General features: G+C 40.5%; 1 protein-coding gene and 1 long non-coding RNA gene across 3 annotated transcripts in view; one reads left to right on the top strand and one right to left on the bottom strand.

Annotated features, from left to right (window-relative positions):
• The first annotated feature begins 2412 nt into the window (after nt 1-2412).
• Nucleotides 2413-22957, top strand: part of LOC148427258 (uncharacterized) — a 30682-nt gene continuing 10137 nt past the window's right edge. Inside the window, exons 1-3 of one of the 2 annotated variants that reach the window (XM_088408521.1) lie at nt 2413-2661; nt 4576-4685; nt 8034-9401. In XM_088408521.1, coding sequence (XP_088264647.1) covers nt 8776-9401 — 626 coding nt within the window. In that variant the 5' untranslated portion in view covers nt 2413-2661; nt 4576-4685; nt 8034-8775. Of the gene's footprint in view, nt 2662-4575; nt 4686-8030; nt 9402-22957 lie in introns of both variants that reach the window. The other variant, XM_088408520.1, reaches the window with a different exon arrangement.
• LOC148427259 (uncharacterized) lies at nt 12982-15549 on the bottom strand. The gene is made up of 2 exons (XR_015864873.1): nt 14970-15549; nt 12982-14905 (listed from the first exon to the last, which is right to left on the bottom strand). It is a non-coding gene; the product is annotated as an uncharacterized LOC148427259 (long non-coding RNA).

Raw genomic sequence — 22957 nt, 5'->3', positions numbered from 1 at the left:
AATCTCAGATTGCCCCCTCAAGAAAGCCCACCCTCCCTTGCTCAACATATAGCTCTCGCTCGCTCGAGTTGTGTCCCCTCTGCGCGCTCAGTTCGGCACACACGTTACGAATGTGCCACAAAACTAGCCAATCAGAGCTTATAAATGTATATTGATTGACTGCTCGGTCTCCATTTAGATTGCTTGTTGTGTTCACCCAGCAAGAGCAAACGAGATTGTGTCACATCGACTTGGACAGGAGAAGGTGGACTTCTTTGGCAACAATGTATGGGCAGTATTTTTATTGTTAATATTATTACTGTATTGTTTCATTTGCTAGAACTACCGTGTTAGTTTATGTCATTTAATGATATAAGTCCACCTTGTCCCGTGGTAAAACACACGGCAGATTGCAGGGAACAAAACACTGAATCCTTTAGAGGCAGCGGGTACGGTTTTTTTGTTTGTTTGTTTGTTTGTTTTTTTAACCATGATTTCATCAAGGCCGTGATAATCTACGCACACCCGCACGGTCAAGCCCCTCTTGTCAGAAAAAAAAGGATCCCGTCCCCATGGGCGATGAAGAAGGTCTAATGAGTCCTGCGGCTAGCGAAGATGAAATGCACTCATGGAGTGCTTCTTGCTCTGGTTGGGACACTTACTAGTCAACCCTTGGTGAAAAGAGCATCTCATTTGAAAGTTCTCCACATTCTCTAAATGTTTAGATGGTATTATGGACTGTCGATGATTGAATCCTCACAGTGGCCCCATCTTTGATTGTTAAAGACTGAGTCTTTTGGGGATGCAGCTTTTATACCCTATTATGACATTCACCTTTCCAACTAACCTGTATAGAAGCAGATTTATTCAAAAAGGTGTTCTTTTTCATTAAATTTCCTTGTTTTTGTTGCTCCTATAACAACATTTTCAGAAACATGCGGCCAATTTGTAAACATTTACATTAAAATAATAAAGTTTATCATTTAAAGGGTCCGTAACATGAAAAGTCAACTTTTTGTAGCTTTGAACCAAGTTCCAATGTTGATTTCTCACCTGAAACACTCCCAAAAGTTTCCTTTCCTTCACTGATTCATTTCTAAGCATTCTTTGCTTATTCTGCACACTCACACCTGCCCCACCCGTGCAGATGAAAACACCTTGAATTTTGCTAAAGACGACAGGAGCGAGACAGGATCAATTCCCAACGCCCAGCACCACCTGAGCAAGAGAAAACCTTATCCACATCTTTTCATTTCGTTTTGGTTCCAGAGCTGAGGAGGAGAGATTTTGCACCATGTCGGCCTAGGAAAAAGCAACCTTTCATTTATCAGCTACGGCGTTTCACTGTAGAAATGCTGAGGTGGCCAAAATGTGTGTTTGAGAGCACACAGCTGGACAATTAGCACCAGTAGTAAATCATTTACCTGCGGGCGGAATTATTTTTATGAATACTGGGTTCCCACAGGGACTGATTTGATAGAGGGAACGTGTGTTAGTGAGAGCGGTGTATTGGCTTGGTTTTGCAGTTTGAAAGAACGAGCAGTCCGGATGATGGATGAACGCATGTTGCGTGGCCCGCTGCTCGAGCTGCAAGATGGCGCGGCAGCTACACGGTAAGAGCACCGTTAGAAAGATCGGTAGCATAAAACTCATAATTAATTTAAAAAAAATCAACTCGCCAATGTGCCAAACCTAATTTATATGAACCTATTGCACCGTGGAAAGTACTTAAATATTATGTTACGGCCCCTTTAAAACATTACATATCTTGCCTTTGGAGTCCATTCAATTGAATATAGATTGAAGATGGTTTGTTAATCAGTGTACTCAGTTTTTAGTTACATTTTACACACTGTCCAAAAGCCATAGGAATTGGGGTTATAATTCATAATTGTTCTACTATATTCCATGATTCCAAAATGTTCCATATGCTTCCTTAATTTGATATTGGGTTTTCAGCATTCACATGCAAGTACAGTACTCCAGAAATGGCGTCATCTCATTTTGCAACATGCTTGTGTACACTGTATGAATGCATTCCATATATCCTGCCTTGTATGTATGTTTGTATATATGTATGTATATATGTATGTATTTATGTATGTATGTATGTATGTATGTATGTATGTATGTATGTATGTATGTATGTATGTATGTATGGACACAAGCAGGACGAAGAGACTTCAGAGAGAGGAGAAATAAAGTGAGCTATCACTCTGCTGGCTCTTTGGAATGCTTTAAATTGGTAATATAACTTGATATTTTATTTCGTGACATAACTTGTATGGATGTATTTATCATCAATTTTAGTAGTAGGGAAACATAATTGTAATAGTAGTAGTTGTATCGCTATTATGATGATAACAATCACATCATCATGATTGTCATCATCATCACCTCATCGTCGTCATTGCCAGCGTGGCTTCTCAAGCTCCTCTGCAGAGTGCAGCTGCGGCGGCAGCATCTCTGCGGAGAGAGTGAAACCTCTTTCAGCGCCAGCGCGAGGATCTCGGGGCCGTCCGCCGCAGCCAGCCTGTTAGAGCTGACGAGGATGATGATGGTCGCGCTATTTTTCTTTTTCTTCTTCTTTTCCTTCTTCTACTTCATCACCATGGAGGTGGCCACAGCGCAGAGGAGCGCCACCGCTACGCTACTGAGATGAATCATCTTCATCGATCACCTGTGAGTGTTTCTCCTACACACGCTTACACACTCACGCACAGACACACACTATAGATTTGTGAAAAAAACGTTTGCATACTTTTTAAGATTCATTTCTAACTGCACTGGGTCAGAATGACATCCCAATCCAACGATTATGATCATGCTGTTTTGCATTATAATATGTTTTACGTATCAGTAGTACTGTAGGTAAATGTGGTCTCTGGAAGCTGCCGGCTGCCTAGGCTCTCACAAATAACTGCAGTCGGTGTGCGCATTATACTGCCAAAAGTATCGGGACGCTCGACTTATCAGTCCGACTCCATCAGGTTGCTATATTGCTATTGGTTAGATTACTAACTCTCACAATATGTTAGCATCAAGTCAATTTTCTTCTGTGCCTTCTGTGCCCACATCGAAATCTATTATCAATCTGGCTTTGCGAGTTTCTTTCTCAGGTTGCTATCCCGACACACTGATAGGTTAGCAGTGTAGCAATATTCAATATTCCTTAGTAGTACACATATTGCATTTTTTTTGTTTTACATTTTAACACAGCTATTTACATCTGGACCTAATGTGATGTGCACTGCAACTGCTGAACACAAGGCTCCAAACCAAAAGACGCTCAAAATTAAAAGCTGATTCGCAAAAAATGAAATACTATATGCAATTAATTCTCAGCAGGAACTATATCTAACCTTGTGACACGTGGTTGCGGTATTTCTCAAGTTGAGGCTAAATTCTATCTTGGCTGACAATTGAACAGCGCTTAATGAGTCAATGCGCTCACCACGATCCATTTTTGCTTGGTCCCGGTGTTGTGCCTGTGTAATAACATTTGTATCCCGAGCCCCTGCCACTTGAGTCGACATGGGGCTTTTCTGACTTTGCTTTGTCAAATAGATAATAACTTGCTTCCAGCTGTTTGCTGCATCGAATTAGTATTTCTATTGCTGTCCTGCTGTGTGAGTGGTCATTGAACGCATCCCCAGTCAACTGGGTGAGCAGTACAGTACTCATGCGTTTGTTTATCCACATAGTTATTGATAGCTACTGATTTTTGAATTTGAGCATTTTTGCAAAAACTTTGTTCTTCAAATGAAAAATGAAAATCCCACAGCATACCTCACTGTCACACATTGGGGACACACGGCCAGAAAGCTCAACTGCATTTTACAATATTAAAGGGCAAGTCAACCCTAAAACCTTCTTGACAATCATATATACAGCCAGATTAATCCAAACACGGCAATCTGATTAAATTGAATTTGTGGAACATGAATTAAGGAGCAAAATGGGTTTTAGCTACCTCGGCGGGCGGACATTTTTCCTTTTGTTCTTGACTGAAAATGACATCTCAATTACACAGGGTAAAAAGGCCACCTCCTGAGATAAAGAAAAACTGAGAGATTATTTTTTTTTACTTTTGCTGAGTTCATGTTCAACAAATGCAATATTAATCTGAATATCTTTACTAGTCTAAAATTCCCCATGGGAAAACATGGGGTTGACTTCCGCTTTAAAAATAATATTTAGGAATAAAACATCGATCTTGTTTTTAATCAGGCCTCTCACGGTCTTTGAATGTTGATAATGATGGTGGTACTTGAAAAGCACACCAGTGGATATTTATTTCCGATTGGCCCAAAATTATTTCACGCAATTCGCTTCCCGCGTCAGCTGTCAGTGTTTTCACGTGGACAGATAGTTGTGCGGATGGGCGTCAGGGTGTATCTTATTAATCACAGGTTCGCGTTCGTCCGCAATGCGCGTGCGCGACGCTCACTCCTTCGCCTCGCGAGCGCGCGTCCTCGTGTGCTTCCCAGCTGGCATTCTGTCTGGAGTCAGCACCTCCTTCCCTTTCTCTGCCTCGTCTTCATCGGCGCGCGGAAGGAAGAGGAAGAGGAACGTTTTTGGGGTTTTTTTTGTCAGCACTGCAGCGGCGGCGCAGAGGAATGATGGTGATGATGATGATGATGAGTGAGAAAGCGGAGCAGACTTGAAGACCATCCGGAAGGACGCAGCAGCATCAGCCGTAGCACGTGAGCATCATCACTAATCCTCGTCTTTCTCGTTAAAGCTTGTCACACACGCTGTCGCCCTTTCCCGTCGTGACCGCGCGCCGGATGCGTTGGTGTGCGTGCATGCGCGCGCGCGTTCATTGCCGTAAGGTATGTACGAGTAGAGCATGCGACATTTTTTGCAGTTGCCGCACGACTGTGTGCGTGCGTGTGCGCGCGCACGTGCGCGTCGAAGGCGTAAATGAGGCCGCGTGAGAAGCGGTGTATCCACCTACTCGCGGGTGCACGTCGAGAAGAACACGTTGAGCGTGATGATTTGATCGCTGAGGAAAAAACAGCCACAAGACGGCCGAGATCACTCACTTCTGTCATTGGTCACGAGTGTGTAAACAGGAAGAAGGTTTGTCTTAGGGACTACTAAAAAATGGCAAAATGGTTACTCGGATTACGAAGTCGGCCTACTGTTGAGGTTGCGATGACAGCTCGTGCCTTCGAGATGAATCTCTAAACTATATCAGCGGCAATCAAAGAATCGAGAGTTTTATTGTCGTATGCATCAAAATACCACACGATGAAATTCTTATTCTGTTCACGTCCCCGAGCAGACTACATTCCATAATCGAGCAAATAATAAGGTAGGCAATAAAACACAAACAAAAACGGTAATTGAGCAATAATCGCAGTCTTCTGGTCTAGTGTCCCCCCAACATTTTAAACATGCTGAGGTGCCTCATCCAGATGTGCTGACACATTTTTTGGACCAATTTTTAAGTTTGCCTTTTATTTAAAGTAACGCTAAGGAACTTTTCAGCCTTCATAAAAATAATATCTGCAACTCATCTGAGGAAACATCAACTTAGAACTAATTGGTACTTTGGTTACGGCGTGAGGGGCATTTGTATTTTGGCTTGACTGGTATGGACTTCTTTTTAGGCCGTGCCAATATTCGGCTAGATAAATGAATTAATATTAATAGACCAATTAAATTATACAGTAAACAAATATAATGAATAATGATGGATTTGTTTCCTTTCAAAGCATTTGTGTCAGTTATATGCAGATTTTTGCTGACTTTTCACCATCCTATTACCTACCTATTCTTTGTGAATAGCAGGATGCAATGGTTAATATCCATCCACCCATTTTCTAGCGTGGCTCATCCTCACAAGCATCACAGGCTCGCTAGCACCTATCCCAGCAGATTTCGTGCAGTAGTCGGGGGACACTGAACCGGCTGCCAGCCATTTGCAGTTTACACATAGACGAACAACCATTCACACCCAATTTAGCATGCCCAATAAACCTGCCATGCATGTTTTTGAAATGCGGGAGGAAGTGGGAATGCCTAGAGAGAACGTACGCAGGCTCAGGGAGAACATGCAAACTTCACATAGTGAGGTGGATTTGAACTCGGGTCCCTGAACTGAGGCGGACATGCTAACCACAGGTCCTTCGAGTTGCCCTCAAGAGTGAATGTAATGTCAGTACAGTCACTACAAACTCCAACTTCAAAATAAAAGCCTACTAAGGCTAGTTGACGGGGTGTTACGTTAGGTTGTTCCATATTTGCATGCCTTTTCTTTTTCTCTTTTTAACTGCAGCGTCTGATATGGGGGACCATAATATTCTCTTAGTTCGTTCACTGCACTCTGAGGATCCGATTTGGCAAAAAAAAAAAAAAAAAGTTTTGTGTTGGCCAGTTGTGTTTCTAAGTAATACGGTTCTCATTCGGAGTCTTTGCTGTTTTTAATGTATTTGCTACGTCGAGGTTTAGTCTTTTAAATGGTACAGCATATGCATCCACTGCATCCACATGCCACATTTGTCCTGTTTGAATAATAAACACAAATTGGGCAATATGTTTAGTTGTGGGTGGAACTCTTAAGTTCCATGAAAGTGGCATGAATGGCATGAGTCCGATCCTGATTTCAGTCACTATGAAGTAGTGGCCCTAGAAAATTGGAAAGAGATCCTTCCCTTGACATCAATTTAGTTGCAATTGAAAGAAAATGTCCATCATAACAGTCCACACAAAAAAGTCTCATGACCAACACAACATCAGTCTCGCAGTTCTTAGAGAATTCTAGGGCTTGTTCTTTAACAAGGGAATTTACCGAAATGAGCTCCAATCAGAAGTCATTACTCCCAACCAGAGGTTCTCAAACGGGACTGTGTACCCATGGGTGTACAACTGTACATAAAGGCACTTTAGGGGGTATGTGAGACTTTATCAAGTGTCAACAAATCCAGTTTAATGCTTTCTATTGCCATGAAAGGAGCAGTACATTTTATTTTCCAATTAAAAGCAAATTAATTGGAACATGACACAAGTTATTGCTATTGTCTTGATTCCTTTGCAAAACATTGTATCGTTTTTACGAGCTACAGAAATTCTCGTATGGATGGGCACTGTCTTTTGTGACACAATTTAGCAGTAGTTAAGCCAGAAATAAAGGTGATGATGTTACACGATTTATTTTCTGGAATACCTGAATAAAATATGCCCAGAGATACCACTCCAAATGCAGTACCAAAGTTTGACAAGCCAGATACAGCAGTCTGTTAAGTTTTTTTTTTTTTTTTTACTGCTCTAGTCCAGTGTTTCTCATACTTTTTCCAGCAATGATACCTGTGAAACATTTTTTTCAGCCAAGCAGGCCCTAACCAGCGCAACACCTTTTAGAACAAAAGAAAATGACTTTAAAAAATCCAGTGCCATCTGTATCTGATTTGTTTACCTAAAACATTTGCTGTGATATTGCTAGACATATTCTATTAAACATTTCCAGAAGACAGATCATGGAACATCGTATGTATTGTTTTTGGCTCATCTGCTTGAAAATTAATTAAGGACCATTCTAAACAATATCAAATTTATCACAACAAAGGATTTACTGTAACGTAGATTGGCCAGAGGTAGCTTCATGTTCCAATTAATTTGCTCTAAATTTGAAAAGAAAAGTGCACTGTCCCTGCCGGGGCATCAAATATAATTGAATTAGGTTTCCCGATACCTGTTGGAACCGTGTCGACTGTTGACATCACACGTAACCCCTGAAGTGGCTTCAGGTACACCCAGGGGTGCTTGTACTCCCTTTGGGAATCCTTGCTTCTACACAGATGCAAGCTTTTTTCTAAGACTGTTGATATTTTCCCTTTAACACGTATCATTATTATTATTATTCATATTATTTTAATTGTCAGCTTGGCTATATTGCACAAAGCCTCCATAAGAGGCGTCTTGACTTTATTGAGAGTGATGGATTAGGCAAGAAGAAAGAAGCTTGTTGATGATAATTGCCACAGTCCTCATTGTTTCATGTTCTTCACTTGTCTTTCATGGAATAATGGATGCATGCTGCCAAGAAGGTGGAAGGAGAATTCCGGACACGACACCAGACGAACTGCAGCAATTGTGGGGATGAGGTGCAGTCCTGGTGAATGGTTTCCAGTTTCCCAATTGATGAACATGCCGCGTTTCTACATGTGAGGAGGTGAAGGACTGAACAAATTCATTCTGGAGTGGTTGACGATTTCCCACATGCGGGAAGTGGCTGGATAGTCATCTTTTTTTTTTTTTTTTTTTCTCTCGCCACGCCAATGGGACACTTTTCCAATGACTTTCGAGTTTAACAATGTGTTGAAAGATGGCCACTCAGAGCGGATACAAGTGAGGAATTGATTGCGAGTAAAGTCACTGACTGTTTGATTTTGTCCCATTTTTCCTCCATCATGGCTTTTGAGTATTCCCCCGTCACAAATGTGAAGACCACCGGACAATCCTGACTGAAGCGCAAATGCTCCAAGGGTCCGTTAAGCCTTCTGATGAATGCCAGAGAGGGCCGGATCCATCTTGATCTTCATATCAGACCTTGAAGTAGAACCACTCCTCTCCCCCCCACTTTCTGCCAGTGGGGGGGAGGGCGGGGCTTAGTTAGCTGCTAGTTGTGTAGTTTTTAGATGTTCTAAGGACTTCAAGTAGGAAGTCACTTGCTTTTTTTTCTTTTTATTTCTTTTTTTGTCCTTTTTTTGTTGGGTTTTTTTTTTTTTTTTTTTTTTTGTTTTTTTTGGCAGGCCCAGTCTTTATTTGACATCAGGTTGGCTGTGAGTTATGGATGCTAATCAAGGCCCGGGCCAGGGCAGCCCAGAAAGTCCAAATCGTGCAGTGGAGTACCTCCTTGAACTCAACAACATCATCGAAAGCCAGCAGAAGCTCCTGGAAACGCAGAGGCGGCGCATCGACGAGCTGGAGGTCCAGCTGGACCGCCTCAGCCAAGAGAACAAGGACCTGCGCTTGGACCGACAGCCTGCCGCCGCGCCTCCGCCCGCACCTCCTCCGGAGCCTCGTCTTCCTCCTCCTCCCCCGCCGCCGCCTCCCACTCACTTCACCTCGGTTCCAACCAAGAACCGTCCCCATCACCACAGCAAGCCTCCCACCTCCATCCCACTCAATGCCAACCACAACCACCAGCACCACCACTACAACAGCACCCCGGCGGTCCACATTCCTGCCGCCGGCTCTGCCTCGCAGGTACCGGCGCCGGCTCCTCCCCCGCCGCCACCTCCCATTCCCCCGAGGGAGCAGCCTCGGGGGCACGGCCGGCTGAGCCGGACGGCGTCTACTAGCACTGGAACCAACACCAACTTTGTGGAGAAGGAGAAGGAGCGCCTGGAGCGCTTGCACAGGAGTAACGCCGCCAACAACTACCACGCCCACACGCTGCACCACCACAAAGCGTAAGTTACCGCTTCACTTTTCCACAGACGCGCATGCCAGTTGGAGCACAGGAGACACACACGCACGCGCGAGTTCATTTCGGATGATGACGAAACATTTTATCAAATAGATTTATAATGCGACCGCAAAATGGGGCTGAATGAAAAGGAATCGTGACTTTTTTTTTTTTTTTTTTGACGGATAGCGGATTTGTTATTTATTTTGATTTTTTTTCTATTCAAAATCAGACTTCAGTGGACTCATCACAATACGGTACCATCTACAAGCAGGGAAGAACATGACAGCATCCCATCTAAACTCAAAGTTAGGGATGTCCTGATCACGACCGTGTCATCGGAATTTGGTTTTGATCACACCATTAAAAGCTTTTTGCAGGGGTTATTATTGTTATTAATTTTTTAAATAATATTATTATTATCGAGCGAGCACACTAGTACTTAGCAGGATAGCTCCAATGAGTCAAGACATGGACCAAAACAAATGTCCACTAGAGATGGACAAAAATAAATAGACGGCTCGGGATGATAAATAATAATCAATAATAATAAAAGAATAAGTCATTATGGATTTATTAATTTTTTTGTCCTGAATACATCACCAAGTTACCGAATTGGGACTTGGTGTCAACCAATCCTCAAAATCGGGTGAAACGGACTTGGATGGGAGCAAAATGTGATCGGGACTGCCCAGTTCACTCCTTCATTGCATTTTCAAACACTCCTTTATTGGAATATAAGAAAGATATACTCTAAATAATTACTTGGGGCTAGAGGTCTGGACTGTGAATACGTATAAATATGTCTTTGGCTTTGAATGCGCCAATATTTTACTCAAATGATGCGAGAACACTGAAAAGGTTTTGTGGGAGCCAGTCCTTTTTAAAAGTTTTAAAATGGTTCAAGTAGGGCAAAACCTACTGTTCTCATTTTATTCAGAAATATATGTGTAAATATAAATGTCCGTTGTACATAAATTTAAAATATGACATTTGTTCTCTTATATTTTTGCTATTTATGAATCTTGTTTTTTTAACAGTAATGGTGAGAGTAAACATCTACACATTACAGTATAACGGGAGTATTTTTGATAGGTCTATTTAAATGCAAAAAGACAAACATTTAACGTTTAACGGCTCAAAGTATCATTTTCATTCTGCATTTTTGTGCTTTTTCACATTTAACATTGAAAAACAGTTCCTGAGCAAAGATGAATTGATGAAAATAATCATAAGTTTGAGACTTATTATACTGTAATGATCTAAAAATTTCTCAGGCGCAAAGTAGTACAAATAAAGTTGTTGATATTTAAATGACTTCTTACCACAACCTCTTTGTTATGGCTGATGTCCATGCTGCTGTTCGTGCCTGTGCTAAATTGCTATTTTAGCCATTATAGCACATTCATGCTGTATGAAGATGCGTTGACTGAGCTTTTTTATTCTGCTACTAACTTCTAGTTTCTTTACGTGAAGTAATGTTTGCATCCTGTGAGTTTTGCGACGTATAATCACGATTGCGCACATAAGTTTACAAACCTTTTTTATCTTATATCTTATAACTCATGGCCGGCTCCTGGTTGGAATTGTCGCTACAAATTTATAAATTTGATCACCAAAGGTAATTTACCATATTCTTAAGACTATAAACCACACTGGCATAAAAGGTGCAGCATAAAAAATTGAGCAAAAAAAAAATCTTTTTGCTATGGATAAGCCGCATTGGACTATAAACCCAATTGCAGAAAGATAGTGTATAGTACATATATTCTATTATTATTATGTTTAAATTTGATTTTGCCTTGTTTTAACTGAACATGCCTGCATGTTTAGCATTAGCATATTTATAGAAAAGGGATGGATGGATGAATCCTTTCAATACAATATTGACAGAATACTGCACTGTTAAATAAACGTTCAAAGTCAAAATCAATAATCCATAGCGTGTTCAAATATGATATATATATATATATATATATATATATATATATATATATATATATATATATATATATATATATAATAAATTAGACATACATTTTTTATATTTAAAAAAATAGATTTTTAAAACTCTTTTTTAGTACAGCCATTGATTCACATCTTTTCAGTTCCATTTCATAGTTTTTCCTTCAATTGATACCTTGAACAGAACTGATACACACATTTGCGTTACTGGTGGATTTGACCGGGACTGCAGATAAGCCGCACTGGTCTATAAGTCACGGCTTATAGTGCGAAAAATACGGTCATTTCAAAATATGGAGCGCATATTTAACTGTGGAAATTTTAAAAGGCCGCAACATAAGTGCCTTTTAAAAAAATGTAACTATGACAATCTCAAAATCATGTTGTCTGAGATCATGATTTCAGTCCCAAAACATTACATTGTTTGGTCCTCAAAACCTCCTCAAAATGCACACACACACACACACACACACACACACAGCCAAGTGGGTGAGCAAACACACCAGAGACCTGGGTGTTTGTAAACACGACATTGAAAAGTCTCTTTGACATAATATGTCCCCTTTAACGTTATATTGTCCTGACATCTAGCCTATTTATTTGTGTTCACTTGGGCTTTTTATTTTTTGGTCTTTTCAGTAATTTGCAGTCCCTGCTTAGTCCCAGTGCACTCAGCAGAGGACATTCCTTGCCGGTCTCGTGGTGTCTTGGATGTTTGGTTGGGATGCAATTAACTTTTCTCTCCCGCTGAGAGACAAATTGGACATGACACAAATGAACAAGCTGGGTATCAGGAGGCTGTACCTCCATCTTACAATTTACATTTCTTGCCCACCTATGTGCAACCTTGACTTGACTAGAGGTCATGCTGCTTTGGACCGTGAAGGCACCTTGGCAGCTTCATTTTAGCAGGTGCTTTGCGAACATGTTAAATATGTAGGCCTACAGAATGCATCCTTTTGCCAAACACATTGACTATGTTCAGGAAAGGTGTGTTGCCATTAGTCACGGGAGGTGGGCTGCTCCTTCTGGCACCATGTGGACATTTGCTGTTGATTATTCCCCTTTTGGAACAGACGTGGGAATGGGCGGAGTGAGAGACTAACTACTGTTTCTCAGCCTTTATGAAGCCAAGGCACATGCCGCATTTATACTGTGGCACGTCACCCGTCTGTCACAAAGAAAGTTTACGTTGCCGTAATTTGAGGATTTCGATGCTACGTGTTCATAAATATACTTCATGTGAGATCTTGACTTATTTAGTTGAACACAAAGCTATTGTTGTGGTGTATGAATGAAAAGAAGCCAATTCACAGGTTAATTACTTCCTCTGCCTGCAAGTGGAAAAGACTTGTTCTGCCTGTCACAATACATGGCTGCCGTAGACAGATGAACAATAAACGTGAATTGAAGGCATTGAGTCCTGCTCTAATTAAAGGGGGGATTTACATGCCCGGTAAATTGGTTTAGAGCAGTGATTTTCAAACTTTTTTGGCCACCGCCCCCTTCACCGCCGGGCCAAAATGCCAACGCCCCCTCTTTACCCCTTTCCAACGAACGCTAGAACGACTATATTGCTAAATGTCTCAAGAATTGGTTGATTCATCAATCACAAACAGTTTGAAGACTAAAAAAAACAATTTTAATAAACAAAAAAGGTTATCATTTATTCTTCAATTACAACACCTTGAACTGAACTTGAAATAAATTGTAAAACTGAACGAGTAACCATTAACAACTGTCCTGCCTAATGAGATGGGTGGGTTTGGTGCATTGCAATCAGACTGTCAACATCAGGATGAAGGTTTGTCAGGAGCAGTCTCAGATCACCGCGCTCTGTGATGTTAAGTTTGTTTCTTTGTTTGGTGAGGAGCCTTGTCACAGCGCTGAACCCCCTTTCAACCAGGTAGGAAGTCGGAAAAGCAATGAAAAACAACTTGATGGCTTTCCATAGGGTTGGATAGCGTTTTGGGATCGCTGTTTGCATCCAAAAGGCTTGGTAAGAGGTTTTGAACTTTGGTTTCAGATCCTCATCATTTTGCAAACTTACAAGTTCCTCTTCTAGATGGGTTGGCACTTCTGTGCTGGGTTCAGTGAACGGATCGATCACCCAATCAGGGATTTCAAGAGAAAATATGTCGTTAAATCTGACTGACATATCTCTGTAGAGTTCTGCTAAATGAGCGCAGTACACGGCAATGTCATCGTCCTTCACTCCCGTTTCCTTCTCCAAGTTAGACAAACAAGGAAACTGACGGAATTCGCGTCGTCCAAGGTTTCTGCTGTAGAGCTGTAATTTTGAGAGGAATGCTGAGAGGACGGACTTGGCTTTGATTAACGAAGTCTCATCACCTTGCAGCTGCAAATTCACTTCATTGAATTTGTAAAACATTTCAGTGAGGTAAGCAATATCTGTCTTACTCGATTTCAGTTTGTCGTAAAGCTCAGGATTGGGTTCTTGAAAAAAATCCAGAACACTGTTAAACAGTGTGTAAAACCTTTTTAAACAGTTACCTTTTGACAACCACCTAACTTCTGTATGGAGAAGCAGGCATTGAAAATCTTCGTCATTTTCAATACACAGCTGATGGAACAGTCGAGAATTGAGAGCATTTGCTTTGATTTTGTTGACTGCAGTAATCACAATAGATAAGGATTTATTTAGCTTCTCACTCAAATTCTTTGCCACTAAGTGTTGTCGATGGATCACACAGTGAACTGTGAGGACTTCCGGAACAGCTTTCTTCAAATAACTTAGAAATCCACGGTGGCGACCAACCATGGACGGGGCGCCATCTGTAGCACATGAGATGATGTTTATAAGTGGAATGCTTTTTCCCTGGAAATAGTCCTCCACAGCTCGGTACAGTGATTCTCCTTTGGTATCTGTTTCCAGGAGACGTGCAAACAATAATTCGTGACACAAAGATCCATCCTTGATGAAGCGTACATATGCAAGAAGTAGTGATTGATTTCCCGGAAGAGTGGATTCGTCCAATTGCAAACTAAACTCAGTTGTCATCAACATCTTACAGAGAGTCTCTTCGACGTTTTCAGCCATTTTGTCCACTCTTCGTTGAACTGAGTTGTCACTGAGAGGAATCGATTTTATGATTTGTTCAGGAGATTTGTGCAAAACTGTTTTAATAACCTCTTTAACTGCAGGCAGAATCAAGTCTTCTCCGATAGTGTGGGACTTGCCGGCTTTCGCTATCAGCAAAGAAATGTTGTAAGAAGCCTTCAGACCGTCATCTGAATTTTTCGATGAGGAAATAAACATATTCATTGTTTTTCGCTTCAGAAATTGATCTCGAAGAGTTTGAAAGAACGCCAATGTTTTACCGGATTTATTGGGATGAATCTTCTGTAAATGTTCGAGGAGCCTAGACGGCTTCATTGCTTCATTTGAAAAGTTTTTCTCACAAACCAAGCACATGGGTTGTTGCGGATTGGTCGGTGATTGTATAAATCCATACTTCAAGTACTCTACAGAGTATTGCCTGCACTTCTTTTTCGATGTTCCTGAAGCTGCCATGGTTATCCCTGAAAAAAATGCAAACTGTTTTTAGAGCCAAAAAATTTCGTTTTTAGATAGCATTGAGCTTACCGTCTAAAATGATTTCTGTCGTGATGATGAGAAAATCGCGCACGTATAGTTGCTTTCTGGCAGCTATAAAAACTGACTTGCATCTGGAGAGAAGCTTAAATAAATAGAAGACAGGCGCCTCAGATATTATTCGCTAATTTCGTTTCTTTAAATAGACCAATGCGCAGTTCACCTCGAATCATAAAAATTGATAGCTGATGCATTAAGCCGGTCGCTGTGCGCATACGTCTGTGGTTAAGCGTTGCCGGCGCGCTATTGTGTGCTCCTCTGCGGCTGACTGGATGGTGGTGGTTTCCCCAGTCGCCTGCATCGACGATAAACTCGCGACAGTTAGTGATATACGGTATATGCGCGCTGCTCGTGAGCGCTCGAGCAGACAACGTTTCTTGTTTCAATAAAGCTTGTTTTTTGTCGACTTTTTATTACAGACAATCAATTTTTCCGGTCTTTCTACAAACACCAACGTCACATTTCAATGTAATTGCTCAATCGCCCCCCTTCACTATTTCAACGCCCCCCATTCGCCTGTTTATTCGTCAGCGCCCCCCTGAAAGTTCACACCACCCCCCGAGGGGCGGTACCGCCCACTTTGAAAACCACTGGTTTAGAGTATGACTGCCTGTGTTAATAGTGTAAAGCAGAAATATACCGTAAAATGTAATCCCAAACCAGTTTACAGTTATATCAACTATGTTTTTAATCTTTTTTTTTTTTCCCAAGCCAATGATGTGTTTTTGTGAGGAAAAAAAAAACCTCGACTAACAACCCATGCTAAACTTTGCTCCTCTACCATATGATTGTATTTGCTTGACGGCAACTGCTGTACTAGTTCGAAAATGTTTGAGAAAGAACACACAAAACACACATAGGTGAGTTTGTTGATCGCTAACAGCGGGGAGTACTTTGATACGTTGCATAATTCCCCATGGTACACCACGTGATTAGTGTACAATCTTTGGAGTTTCTCCATGCCGCACAAGTCGTCGCCTGTCATCGGTCGCAGTCATCAGTTGCTCGGCAACGCGATTTTTCAGGAGCGCCCCATCAGGAAGTGATACGGTGTCCCGTGCGAATCGCCGGCGCCTTCTTCCTCGTAGCGTCTGACACTAAGTGCTGGTCACGGCGCCTGCTGTTGCTAGGCAACTGCGGGCAACCCGCTGGAACAAGCGCGCTCGTCAACGTGCGCTAAGCGTGCGCGACGCTAATGCTGACAAGCGTAGCTGACGTTTCCCAGGCGGCTAAAATGCGGCCGTGACTCATTCAGATGACTTCTCTGTTATCCTCCTTTGCGGTTCCTTGGAAGAAAGCTCATCCTTGCCATCACGTTTTCAATCATATCTTTTCTCGGGATCGTGTTTCCGCCACGCTTCTATCCATTTTCATGCGTTTACTTTATTTGACCTAACTGAATGTGTACATGTAGGTCTCACTGGGTTAGGGTTAACCCCACCCTAACCCCACAATGCCTACCAATGTTCGATGGTCATTGATTCATGTATAATTGCACAAATGTACAACGATGTATTAGGGTCATATAGAGGGGAAAAAAAAGACTTGACCAGATTTAAAGTCGGCGCTTAGTGTTCGAAATAAACTTGGCTAACAACAAAACGGCAACTTATTGAAGCAATAACTTTTTTTCCCACATTGATGGTGGAATGTTGACTTAGTCACCATGAACGTCTTACTTAAGGAGCTTCTGAACAACTATTCTCAACACGATGACTCTTAAACTCTTCGTGATGACTTAATCTCAGTGCGGTGACTTTTTATCTCGCCACAATAAATTTAAATCTCATCTTTCGTTTTTTTCCCTCTTGGATGACTCCAATAGGTCATTGTAAGAATGACAGTGTTGGCAGTGAAGCTGCCCTGTCCCCTACTCGTCTGTTGATAAATTGCACGAAAGATTAATTGGCACTGCAATTTTCCAACAGATTTGAAATGTAGGCACACGAAGCACATAAAGAAAAAAAATTGGACACATTGTATGTTCAAAATAACCACTTAAATGCAGCTTAAAGTTGAGGGAAACATTCTGGTGAAACCTTATCCAAGGGTGAAGGAGTAGCATGAGTAGTTGGACATTTAGTTAAATTAGAAATTTTAAATCAACAAAAAATAATAACTGAAGAAAAAAGGGCAGTCAAATGTTTTTCTTCTCTTTCTTGTATGGCTGTATACTTTCATAATAGAGATATAGTTATTTTTTTCCAGGGTTGATGCCAATTATTAATAGTCAAGAAAACCAATAACCAGTATTATTCAGCTTCAATAAATGGGAAAATATTGTAGTCAAAAAACAAACAAGTCACTCAACAACTTTGATTAAATGTCTTTAGGCATATGTTAATTTTGCAATTTTTCAGAATGTATGATGTTGATTTAGTTTATTATTTTCACAGATATAATTTACTGTATACAACTTATAAATGTGTTGTAAGATTCAAACAAAACAGTCAGGTAGCTCCCAGGGTGATCGGCATGTCTCAAAAATGTATCGGACCGATAAATGACCTTCTCTCAAGGTATCGGTACTTGCGATGGCAGCTGATCAGCCGCTCTCTTGGAACAGTTTTACTCGGTAACGGCATCGATGAATACTTGAGTCTAGTGCCCATACAGGTAAAAACGAACGTTAGCCAAAGTGAATTGAATAAATAAGTAAAACAGTCACAGCAGTAAACACAGTTTCAGATTGCTTTATTATCAATTATCAGCCCTTATAAAAAAAAAAAAAGACATTGCTGATACTCATCAACATGTCAAATATCGGACCTGATAATCCCCTATCACTACGTTTTATACTGCCCCCATGCAGCCAAGGCATGTACAGCAAGAAGGAGCATTTGTTTAGCATTCTATTAAAATTCTGTCTATTACATTCTATTAAAATTTGAAATTAAGTAAAAATAAGAATTTACATTATTTCTCCTTATTTAAAAACACATTACCAGCATTTATGCTGTATTTTTGTTTTGATTTTTTTTTGTATTTTTGGGAGGGTAGTTAATTGTCATTTCTGTTCACATTGATGGAGAACTATTATTTCACTTAGAAGTGTGGTCACGGACTGAATTAAACTCTTGTCTCAAGGGACCAGTTTCAAATTTGTGAGTTTTACTCCCTGAGATTAAAATTCTTTTGCTTTTATTTAAAAAATATAAAATAAAAAATCAACCCAAGACGCCCTTACTTGAGGATAACAAAAGCTTAGGGCATATTCTTTATAGTTATATTTTGTTGTTAGTTTTGTAAACAGACAAAAAAAAGAAAATCTTCTTCTTCCGCTGGGCATCCAAGTCTGCTTTCTTTTCCTCAGCGCCAAGCAGAGGCATGAGTGGGAAAACAAGTGGGCACCCAAGAATTTTTGTAGCCCAACGACAAATCACCAAAGATAAACAGAAAACTCTTTTGTGGGTCGGAAGTTGAGAGAGACAAGTACGTATACAAACCCTAAAAAGTCCACTTTATATATTTTTCTCCTAATAGCCAGCCTATTTGAGTCATTTTTCTTCTCAGTAAGACAGCATAGTGAATTGCATCCCACTCAAAGACATGAGACATCGTCGGAAAGGCCAGGATGTCCTCTACTGAGCACACAAGAATTAAGTAGGGTTGCTCCAATGAGTCCAACAATAAGAGACCAAAGAGAAATGGCCACCACAGGGCTAATGCCCGTTACGGGCAAAACTCAAGAGGACACGTCCCTAAAAGGCAAATAATTAAGAAGTGTGAAGTCTTGGTAGAAGTCTGCTCTCTCTCTTTCTCTGATTAGCAGCTTCATTCCAAATCAACACAAGTACACATCTCTCCGTACTCCACCTCCACATCCATGCGCACAGTGCGTCTTCTATTAGGCCGCATTCAAATGAGACACAAAGGCGGCTGGTACTGATGGGAGGGGGGGGTTGTCATGGAAACAGTTCAGAAGGCTCATGCAGAACAGCGTGAGCGTGAACATGACCACCAGCCTGCCAGCTAGCTCCTCTTCTTGCTGGAGTGAAGTTTCCTAGTGGCCATCTGTGGTACTACAAGCTGGCTATGCGTCTATTAGCAAGCATATCTATTTATAGATCAGAATTTCTTACTCTGTGGTTCTCTAACTAGGAAGGTGAGAGGGGTGTCCAACAGACTTACATTGGGTGCCCAGGAAAATAATTCTATTGCTACGGAACAAACACAAAATTGTTTCTCTGAATTTGGAGGGTTTCAGAAAGAGAGAATGAATCATGGAGAAAGGGGAATAGCAACAAATCTGTCTTGTGTTGTGTAAAAACGTGTAATTGCCAGTAATTTGATGATAATTGGAAAACGAAATTGATCCCAAAAATGGAAAAAATAAGGATCAAATGGCTCAACATAGGTTGACAGCCCCCCTCCATATATATACTGTGTATATATATATATATATATATATATATATATATATATATATATATATATATATATATATATATATATATATATATATATACACCGCACACGAAGCGGTTTGATTTTTTTCAGGTTGATGTTTGCTTTTGTGCGACTTGTGTTAATGTTCTTAATGTGTTGAGCTGCATTTGTGTGTTTTTGTGTGAGCTGCTGTGGAAACTAGGCTAGTCAATATGAATAGCGCTCTGATGAATTACCTCTCCGAGGCGAGCCGCAAGACGGCACCCTGGGGTCCCTTTGGGCGTATGTGTGGGTTAGTGTATGCGCTAGTGTGTAAGTGTGTGTGTGAGTATGTTTGTCTATGTATTATACCGATGAAAAGGTGTGTAACAAAAATCGCTTTTAACCAGAAAATCATGTTTTGACCTAAAATTTGTGAGTGCATAGAAATAAACCGAATCAAATCGTATCACTTTCAAATGTATCGTGGCACATTTATAATAGAGCTGCGGTGATTAATCGACAACTAATTGTCTATTGAAAAATCAATATGATTGATTAGCGCTTGTTAGCATTTATTGTTTCCACAGTATACAGCACTGCTGTGCCTCACTAAAAAATTAGGTAAAGAGTTGCACATAACTCTGAATGGACAAGACAGCCGAATGGAACTGGAAAAGTAGAACTGCTTAGTTTTTTTAAGAGCCATTTCAATCCAAGAGTGTGTATATGTACAGCATGTGCTTGTCAGTGCTGACTCCCGCAACAAAGTTCACAGACAATGAAAGGAAGAAGCAATATGAGCGAACGTTGACGTATGTAAACGAACACACGTGGAAATAACCATTTATTGAGTCCAAAATTTATCGAGTTCATTTTTTCTCACTGAGCAGTTGATGAGTTGTGAAATGAATTGCAGTCCTAATTTAAAGTATTGACAATTTCATAAGTGTATGTAAAACGACAACAAAAAGTCATTGGATTATACCCTCTCCAATTGAGCCATACCATATCGAATCGTAATCCTACCGAGTCAAACCACATCGAAACGATCCACTTTTAAATCGAACAGTCTTTGATCGTTTTGCGGTTCACATACTGTACCGTCTTTTGTAGTGACATGCACAAAGTTGAGTCTCTTTTCCATGTGTCTCGTGTGACATCTTTAACCATATTTGAAACTCGGTTTAGTTCGCTTTTGTGTGACTTTCAAGGCGTTTGCAAAGTCAATCGGCATAACTGAGAGATGGCTATACCGCACACGCAGACCTTGTTACCGTGACAACATGTTTCTTGATTTTCCCGGTTGCCCGTGACAACACGAATGGCCTCATTTCTAGAACTGCAGTTCTTATTCTGACTCTTTGTGTTGTCAATCAGCTCGTCAGTCGATCATCTTCCTCATCTTTGCCAATGGATTTATTTGCACCTCGAGGTGTACATGATACACTTAAGCCAGCAGACATAAACAAAATATTTTTTTAGACTGTAGACTCATGTAATAATTACACGTTAAATTTAGAAATGAATTTATTCCGCCACCTTTTCTGAACTGCACTTACGTTTTGGTGGGTGTTCCCTGCAGCATCTTGCAAGCATGGTAAAGCAGAGAAATGTATTGGAATGATGGACAAACATGATGTTAATAGTATAGCCAAGTTACCGTTAGCTTGCACAGATTTTTCAGAGGAGAATAACACATTTTCAAAATTTAATTCTATTGGCTAAAATTAGCTGCTTGTTGTTGGTAGTGAAAGTGCCAGGCCCTTTTAATATGCTGGGTACCCCAACAGCAAGTACTGTATCGAGTACTTTTCCTTCGTAGTGTTTGGTTTACAATAAATGTACATATTCTGATTTTTCAAGAGTCAGATGTTGTGATATTATGGTTAGAGAGCTGCTTCATTTTTTTGAAAAGTAAACTGAATGTTGCTGTGTTAGGCTTTTCCTGTTTCGCGCCTTCCAAGGAACCTACGCAAGAGCGACCACAGCTCCATGTCCCTAGCCAAGCACAGCATGTACATGAGTTGCACACTCTTCTCTGCTCTCTGCAATTGGGGCCAGTGGGGCCTGCCCACACTAGATGGCGCTGGTAGAGCACCATAAAGTCTCAAAATAATTGTCTTCTCTTTATAGAGAATAATCTCTAATGTATAGATTATGTAAATAAAAGTATAAATATTACTGATAATAAATAATATCTTATCATGGCTAATAATATCCACGATGATGACTACCATTTTTGTTTCTAAGGCAATTCCGTTGTAAACATTTTGCATAATCCAAAGGTTTTGCCAAAGCCACACAATTTCTCTAACTGCGACTCAAATAGGGCCGGCCCGTGAGCGTTAAAGTCATGAGCCACCCCCATTAATATGAATGATCTGGATGTTTTAATAAAGACTACATTTAGCACTTTGCCAAAATTTGAAACTAAATGTTTAGGACTGCATCAGCCGGTGAATTTTAACATCGTTCAAGCAGGAAAGAAAAAAAATCAGCTTTTTCAACTCCGAATGGTTCAAACAGGGACATGGCTAACTGCATGCGTGATTAGAAAATCACTGGGCGCCACATGGACTACAATGGGAGTCAAAGATCGACTTGACCGAGAGAAAAAGTGGATGAAATTGGTCAAGAGAAAGAGGCAAATTATATATAATATGGTGAAAATATATTATGACATCACGTTGAAAATGTCTCACTAGATTAAACATTTGCAATAAATTAGTCACTTTAACATTTAATACTTATAACATTATTTAGATTAGAAAAAAAGAAAAAAATTACAGCCAACACACTAGAAAATGTATTTGAAAGAAATCCTTATTGTAAAGACAGGTATCCTACATAAGCAACATCAGTTCATATTATTTATATTTTTTACTGTATATTTCATAGAAATTTTGATAACTTGATTTACACTAGAAATAATACAAGATAACATACAATAAACGCATAACTGATATTGTGCAAGTAAGAGCCATCAGGTGTTCCATTGACATGCACAGTGCCAGCACAGTATCAATACAGTTTCCCCAAGGGTCGATATGATACACGAGGTCTCATTAACCAATCACTAGTTGCAAACCTCTCCTTTTTCTTCTTCGTGACTTTATTTATTATTTTTTTTTACCCAAATCCTAGAATCCAAATGCACATTTTCGGAGCTCCCGTCATGGGGTGTGTTCTGCACACCACTTCCTAACAAACTGATGGGTTTCCATGTTTGCATGCAACACACCAAAAAAATTTCCAAAACAAGAGTCGTTGGAGTCGGACGGAGCCTTCAAAACGGAGCCTTTTAACCCATCGAGTCCCAAGGCCAAAAAGTGACATTTTGACTAAATTCACTTCTAGTAAACAATCTATATATGTATCCTATGTGCACCATCCTCCTTCTCACTGTACACGAACCTCTGTGATGCTAACAGCTGACTAGTACTAACAGACTGTGTGCTAACCCTGAGCTGTTTGCTTGTTCTAACATACGCACAGCTAACCGTGTTGTGCTACTAGTCGCTAACATGACATGGACACACAGCTAACGGTCAAGATCGGCGGCTACGCTTCTGCTATTGATTGTGCGCTTAGCTAATGTGGACCTAGTT

The sequence above is a fragment of the Hippichthys cyanospilos genome, chromosome 2 (assembly GCF_059441005.1).
Source record: "Hippichthys cyanospilos isolate Australia breed blue-spotted pipefish chromosome 2, RoL_Hcya_1.0, whole genome shotgun sequence".
NCBI lineage: Eukaryota > Metazoa > Chordata > Actinopteri > Syngnathiformes > Syngnathidae > Hippichthys > Hippichthys cyanospilos.
This window is presented reverse-complemented; position numbering and strand designations above follow the sequence as displayed.